An 8,133-nucleotide genomic window follows, 5' to 3' on the forward strand; every position below is an offset into this window, starting at 1 on the left:
GCATACAGCCTATCCTGGCAAAGGTAAGCTCTTGCAGAAACAGGCTTCTTGCCAGCATCTCCCTTCATCCTTCATCTCTGTTCTCTCTCTCCTCTCTTTCTTTATTACAGGAGTAAAGGGAGGTAGAGCGTACAGCCTGTCTTTAGCTGTATTTAGCTCCAGCCCAAGCATGCATCTTGCTCTGGTTCTGCCTTTCCTGTCTTATTTCTTACTTATTCTGTTCTCTCTCCTTTTGTTCCTCTCTTCCCTTATTGCTTGGGGAGTAGGGAGAGGAAGAGCCTTCCTCCTCTCTGTTTTCTCTCACTTATCTCCTCTATTCTGTTATAACAGGGGAAGTAGGGGGAGGTAGAGCATGCAGCCTAACCCGGTTAGGGTTAGCTCTTGCAGAAACAAGCGTCTCTTTCCCGTCTCAACCTTCCCTCTTTAACTTTTCCCTCAAAGTTAAACTCTTGCTCTGGAGCGACTTGAGGCCAAGACCCTGAGGGAACTCCTTCTGCAGCTTCCTCCAGCACACTAAAGATCTCCCTGAGAATCACTTTAATGAGACATAAACAAAGTGAAGCAGTGAAAGACAAAGAAAGATGAAGAGAGGAGGGATAGAGACCGAAGATGAAAGCAGTGGAAACTCTGCGTGTGTGTGTGTGTGTGACGGGAGACAGACCCACCTTCAAACATGTCCACCATGTTGAAAAAAGCCAACGACAGAGACGACTTCCCGCTGCCCGTTCGACCGCAGATCCCCACCTGACAGGAAGAGGAGAAAATGAACTTCAGCGTGACGCCTTAGTGAGACTTCAGACACCCGGGTGTGACAGAGTGTCGGGTACATGTGGAGCGTGGAGGCTGTTTGGTCATTAGGTGTCAGAGTTTTAAAGGAGAACCTGGATGTGAGTTCAAAGTCTGAAATTACAACCGAGCCGTCTCTGAGAGGAGGAGGAGGAGGAGGAAGAGATAAAAACATCTGACTGAAAGAGTAAGGCTGGAGTTATCCACAGAGTCAGAACAGAGTTATCTCTTTGATTTATGCATCAAATCTGCAGATCTTTAACATAAAGGTCACACAAATAACGGTTTAATTTAATACGTTTAAAGAGCATGAAACTTCACGTCCTGGTCCTTTAATCCTGACTCCTCCATCATGTGTTCACCCTCTCCCGTCCCTCTCTGCAGAAGGTTTACGTCTGCCTGCACATGCATCACCTCTCTGTGATTTCAGTGTGAAGTGACGTTCGTGTGTTCCTCACATCACAGTGTGAAGTATGTCCCGACGTATGGCTGCATCAATACACTGATCAATACAGCACTGCTGCTTTAAAGCAGGCTGGGCAGGATGTGACATCATCATGACTTGAGGGGATTCATGCATGTGAGCTTCAGTTCCTTACTTTACATCTGAAACATGAACCATTAGGACATGACTACAAACTTACACAGACATTAACTTTCTTTGATTGATGAGCTTTTACAGGAGAGGTCACCTGAGTGTTTTAAAAAAGAGGATTTTATAAAAAAATGTAGGCAGGATTTTGTATTTTTATATATGAGTATTTTTATGTGTATTTTCATGTTTTATATTTTGTGATTTTAATTTTTAATTTTATAATTTGTATTTTAAAAACTTATAGTTTATATTTTCATATTTTGTTTTTTTTCTGTTTTATAATTCCTTTTTTTTATTATGTAACTTCTATTTTAACATTTTGTAGTTTATATATTTTTCTATTTTGTATTTTTCTATTTTGTATTTTTGTATTGGTATTTTTAAATTTTGTATTTGTTACTTTTCTTTTATTATTTGTATTGAAACATTTTATATTGTATACTTTCATATTTTGTATTTTATATTTTCATATTCTGTATTTTTGAATTTCATATTTTTTTTATTTTTCTGTTTTATAATTCTTTTTTTTTTTTAATTATGTAACTTCTATTTTAACATTTTGTATTTTATATATTTTTCTATTTTGTATTTTTAATTATTATTTTATAATTTGTATTGAAACATTTTATATTGTATACTTTTATATTTTGTATTTTTGTATTTTACATTTTATATAAATAAATAAAAAAATATTTTAATATTAGAAATAACAGTTTTTTTTTATTGTGTTTTTTTTAACTGTAATTTCTTTTTAAATTTATATTGTAAAATGTTGTATTTATAATAATTTTTTTTAAATGTATTCATTATTTTTAATATTTTAGGGCATTTTTGCCTTTAATTAATAGGAAAGGCAGGAAATATGTGGAGTAGAGAGAGAGGGAGTCGAACTTGAGACTACTGCGATGTGGACTTAGTCTCTGGTCTCTGTACATGGGGTGCAGGTTTAAACCTCTGCAGTAGATTGCTATAAATGTACAATATTTGAATAAAAAAATGTAGTCCAAAACTTTTCAGAGAGATTTAAAAAGAACTGATAAATATTGAACGTCTGCAGGAGTTCTCATCCTCTGCTCTCCTCTCTGACGTCTGTAACCCTCGCTCTGCTCTCCTCTCTGACGTCTGTAACCCTCGCTCTGCTCTCCTCACAGCCTCGTGTAAATTACCTTCTGTCCCGGCTCGATGTACATGTTGACGTGTTTGAGCACAGGCTTCAGCATGGGGTCGTAGCGCACGCACAGGTCCTGGATCTTTATCTCACCCTCCTGAGGCCAGTTCTCGGGCACCTGAGAGGTGCCTGCAGGGAGAAACACAGGAGAGAGTTTACTCCACATGAGAGCAGAGACCGTCTGCCAGCTGTGTGTGTGTGACGGTGCCGCTTCATGTAAACATGGAACATACAGAACATGGAGAGGACGTCATAACACGGCAGAGTTATAGAGGTGGTGTCACACTGTTGGAGAGCTTCTGTACTTTGTATTTGGACAGAGCTGGGTAGTTTGCACCCTGGGATGTGTTTAAGGACAGGTATGCATGCTCTGAATATGAAATATGATAACCAATGTTCTGATTCCCACTTCTTCTTCTTCTTCTTCTTTGTTTTGAGAACATTTGCCGTTACAACTCCTCAAGCTCCCTCCCTCCTGAATCAGATAACCCTCGCCTGAAGGCCGAGCTGAAGTAATCCGTGCGATGTGTAAACCCTGAAGCCTACGTGATACATGATTACTACAAAGACCAGATAAGCTCATCGTAGCTCTGCCGCTGGCTCGCCTCAGACCGTTCCTCCCTAACTTTGGAGGGTTTTTTATCAGTCCTCTGGAAGCTTCCATGATGTCAGAGAGGAGGAATCTCTCTGCTCTCCGTCACTCAGGAGGTTTGGGCTTTATTTGATGGTTTCACTGGTTACTGTAAACCAGGAGATTAGGAGACGTCGGACACATGAACCTCAAACACAGTCTGAACTCAGATGTCCTTCTCTTTCTTCTCCTCGCTCATCCTTCAAACTCAGGGTTTGTGATGTTTCCAGAAATAGACGCTGAAAGAGTTTCTCCTTTCTCGTGCAAAGACTTGGACCGGTGAGAAAACTGTAGCTTTGCGTCCGGTCCAAGCTGAGTTTGTATTTCTCCACAGCAACAGGCGACTTGTAAACTCAAAGCAGCTTCTGGACTTTAAGCAAAAGATAAAACTGAACACACACAAACTCCTTCCCCCTCGGAGGCTCGTCTGCAAACTGCAACAAAAGATTAAATCAGACATGAAAACAGGTTTCCTTTGATTTAAAGCAGATTTCCTGACAGGTTCCTGCTCTTCATCCTCAGTTTGAAGTCTTCTTTAAAGGCTCTGTGAAGAGTTTTAGTGTTGTGGTGGTTCTGGGGACCCCTCTGGATGAAATCTGGCATGAAGACTACATTTCCCATGAGCACCAGTGAAGATGAGGCTCTTACCAAAGTGTTCACTCACCGTGGAATACAGAAGTCTACTTCTCTTTGTTCAAGACTGTTATCAGGACTGCAATAGGCTCAGACTGCTATAGGCTCAGACTACTATAGGCTCAGACTACTATAGGCTCAGACTGCTATAGGCCCAGACTGCTATAGGCTCAGACTGCTATAGGCTCAGACTGTTATAGACTCAGACTGCTTTAGGCTCAGACTGCTATAGACTCAGACTGCTTTAGGCTCAGACTACTATAGGCTCAGACTACTATAGGCTCAGACTGCTATAGGCCCAGACTGCTATAGGCTCAGACTGCTATAGGCTCAGACTGTTATAGACTCAGACTGCTTTAGGCTCAGACTACTATAGGCTCAGACTGCTATAGGCTCAGACTGCTATAGGCTCAGACTACTATAGACTCAGACTGCTATAGACTCAGACTGCTATAGGCCCAGACTGCTATAGGCTCAGACTGCTATAGGCTCAGACTGCTATAGGTTCAGACTACTATAGGCTCAGACTGCTATAGGTTCAGACTACTATAGGCTCAGACTGCTATAGGCTCAGACTATTATAGGCTCAGACTACTATAGACTCAGACTACTATAGGCTCAGACTACTATAGGCTCAGACTGCTATAGGCTCAGACTATTATAGGCTCAGACTACTATAGACTCAGACTACTATAGGCTCAGACTACTATAGGCTCAGACTGCTATAGGCTCAGACTGCTATAGGCTCAGACTACTATAGGCTCAGACTACTATAGGCTCAGACTACTATAGGCTCAGACTATATAGGCTCAGACTATTATAGGCTCAGACTACTATAGACTCAGACTGCTATAGGCTCAGACTGCTATAGACTCAGACTGCTATAGACTCAGACTGCTATAGGCCCAGACTGTTATAGACTCAGACTGCTATAGGCTCAGACTGTTATAGACTCAGACTGCTTTAGGCTCAGACTGTTATAGACTCAGACTGCTTTAGGCTCAGACTACTATAGACTCAGACTGTTATAGGCTCAGACTGCTATAAGCTCAGACTGTTATAGACTCAGACTGCTTTAGGCTCAGACTACTATAGGCTCAGTCTACTATAGGCTCAGACTGCTTTAGACTCAGTCTACTATAGACTCAGACTGTTATAGGCTCAGACTGCTATAAGCTCAGACTGCTATAGGCTCAGAGTACTATAGGCTCAGAGTACTATAGGCTCAGACTACTAGGCTCAGACTACTATAGGCTCAGACTGCTATAGGCTCAGACTACTATAGGCTCAGACTACTATAGGCTCAGACTACTATAGGCTCAGACTACTATAGGCTCAGACTACTATAGGCTCAGACTGCTATAGGCTCAGACTGCTATAGGCTCAGACTACTATAGGCTCAGACTACTATAAGGTCAGTTACCCAGAGTTCCCTCGTAGTTCTCAGACTCTGTGCCCAGGAAGCTGTTGACCTTCTTCACGGCCGCCATCTGGACCTCCAGGTCTGCCAGGTTCCTCACGACCCAGTTCAGGTAGTTGGTGACCTAGATTATAACGCACAAATAGAGCGTGTCAGGTTGTCACTATTAAGGTCATGTTTCTACCTCCAGGGTGAACCCTGGTGATAAGAACACACTGAGGGATCCTGCAGGAGCCCTGACGAGTTGAAGCTGCAGATGTTCAGATCCTCACACAATCTGCAACGAGGAAAACAAAGACTTGCATATTCTAGTGTTAGCTTGTTTTCCTGCTTTGGCAAAAGAGGGATGAAGACATGCATCCTGCAAACACAGAGGGTGGAGGTGTGATGTAAAGTGACTCTGCATGGGGAGAGTTATTTGAAACATGCTCGCCTGATTCTTCCAGCACACTTTCTCTCTTTGTGACTTCAAAACATTCATAAATCTCTGCTGTGGATTCAGGTCATCCTGCCCTGCCTGCTCACTCACAGGGAGTCTAACTGAAGAGTTCCTGCTGCGTTGTCACATGAGCTCATCCCGACTTCACCTCCAAATTGAACCACAAGGCTTGTAAATACTCCGGGTAAAGTCGGGGTGAAACATTCAGCAGTTTGTGCTCACACATGCAGGAAGTTTGCAGGACGTTTGTCCAAATATGAAAACAATAAGTAATACTATTTAACGATGATGCAAGATAGACCTCATAGCTGAAGGCATGCATCTTTCTTTGGCTCTGCCTTCTTGAAGTATTCAAGGATTCAAGGAGGTTTTATTGTCTTTGCAGAACGTGTTCTTAAATGAAAGGGGAGAAAAGAGGGACTCAGGTCTTAAAAAATACAGCAATGATCAAATAAAGCTTTGGACTTTGGGTGGAAAAACTATGAAGTCTGTGTACAAAATACAACAACAGAACTTCTTCCACCTCAGATCCACTCTCTCCTCCTCCTCCTCCTCCTCCTCCTCCTCCTCCACGCCTTCATAACCTCCAGACTGGACTACTGCACCTTCACTGGCTCCCCATACAGCACCAAATCCACTTCAAGATCCTCCTCAAGCCCTAAATAACCTCGCCCTCTCATACTTGACCGACAAACACCACTCCCCATCTTGCCACCTCAGATCCTCAGAGGCCAATCTCCTGTCCCCCATAACCAAGACCACTTTGAGGGGACAGAGTCTTTACCAACTCTGGAAACTTCTCTCTCTACCTCTATTTCCTCCACACCTCTAATCTGTCCTTCTACATCTTTTACCTGCTTCTGTTTTGCACCTTGTGTATCTAGAAAAGTCTTATTATTCTGATTACAAACAATAAATGAATTCTATTGGTTGGTAAATCTGCACATTTAGGTTATTGATGCATGATGCATGTTTCACAGATGTGCAAATAAAGTAATCAGTCATGCTGCTAAACGTGTTAACACAACTTCTGCACATGCAATCTGATCCTGAGTCCATGATAACATGCTCCTCTAACAGCAAACAGATCCAGGACTGGTGTAGTCTCTGGTCCTGTGAGACAAACCTCTAACTGTGATTAAAGTATGAAGACAGTAAACTCACAGTGAGGGCGTAGGTGAGCCCGAGTCCCACCTGGCTGGTCGACACCGGCAGAGGACTCCATATGGAGGCGACTGCTGCAGTCAGCACGATCACCGCTCCCAGGTAGTCCTGAGCAGAGAGCGAGGAGACTTTACATCATTTCATGTTTGTATGATCGCTGCTACAAGAATAAAGACGGGAGCAGAGAAGAGTCTCACCGTCCGGACCTCCAGCCAGCGGTTGGCGGCGGACAGGAACAGGTACGCCGTGTTGTTGGTGTCTGTGAGCTCCAGCATGCGTTGTTTAAAACGAGCCTCATGTCTGAAACAAAGAAGAAGCACATTTAAAGGATGTGTTAAATCCCAACAGGCTTTCAAAAGGAAATACAGCAACATCTTTAAGAGGCTTCATCCCTTTTTACAAACTCTCTTATCTTTGTTCTGTTTGTTTTTATTCTCTCTTTGACTTCATGTGTGTATTTATGTCTCTTTTATCCACTTTGATCATCATGCATCCTGTTTGGACTCAACAGGAAATCATGATTACACCAGATTACAAAAGATTGAAGAAAAAAAAGTTAAGAAAATGGAAAAAATCTGCAAAAAAAAAGAAATAAAACCCTCCTCTGTTTCTGAATCTGTAGCTTTTATCATAAAAACAGGAAAAAAAAAAGCTTAGACCACATCGTGCCAAGAATGTGTCCCCACACCAGATTCACTGTGTGTGTGTGTGTGTGTGTGTGTGTGTGTGTGTGTGTGTGTGTGTGTGTGTGTGTGTGAGGAAGAGCAAGTCCACAGGGAGAAGAGGAGGAATAAAAACATGAGAGCAGTTTAATGTTGGATTACAGCGACGATGGGAAAGAGGGCGAAGACAGAAATACAAGAAGGTGTTCCCTGAACGTCTCACCGCACAACGTCACTCTGAACGTAACGACTGTTATCAAACTAAAACAGGCCCTTCTCCTTTGGAATCATCTACCAGTCAGGGTCCGGGAGGCAGACACCCTCTCTACTTTTAAGAGTAGGCTTCAAACTTTCCTTTTTGATAAAGCTTATAGTTAGAGCTGGATCAGGCTTGGACCAGGTCTTAGTTCTGCTGCTATAGGCTTAGACTGACACACTGGGATCCTGTCTTTCCCTCTCTCTCCTCTCTCTGCCTGTCTCTCACTTTAACTCTTCCTGTCCCATTAAAGTTACTAACCATAGACCTTTCTGGAGTCCCTGAGCTCCCTTGTCTTGTAGGTTCCTCTGGATCTCTGCTGGAGATTCCTTTTTTGGGGTCTGTTATTCATCCTTTCTTTCTTTCTTTTTCTTTTCTT

General features: G+C 42.5%; 1 protein-coding gene across 1 annotated transcript; it reads right to left on the reverse strand.

Moving 5' to 3' along the window:
- Positions 1–414: 414 nt before the first annotated feature.
- LOC117809926 (ATP-binding cassette sub-family C member 9-like) lies at positions 415–7,136 on the reverse strand (the record flags this gene model as incomplete). Its single annotated transcript, XM_034679432.1, has 6 exons — positions 415–535; positions 666–744; positions 2,548–2,678; positions 5,237–5,357; positions 6,837–6,944; positions 7,034–7,136. Coding segments are annotated over 6 exons (663 nt in total), but the record flags the coding sequence as incomplete, so codon positions are not given.
- Between the last annotated feature and the right edge of the window lie 997 nt (positions 7,137–8,133).

Source organism: Notolabrus celidotus, unplaced genomic scaffold (genome assembly GCF_009762535.1).
Source record: "Notolabrus celidotus isolate fNotCel1 unplaced genomic scaffold, fNotCel1.pri scaffold_602_arrow_ctg1, whole genome shotgun sequence".
Taxonomy (NCBI): Eukaryota; Metazoa; Chordata; class Actinopteri; order Labriformes; family Labridae; genus Notolabrus; species Notolabrus celidotus.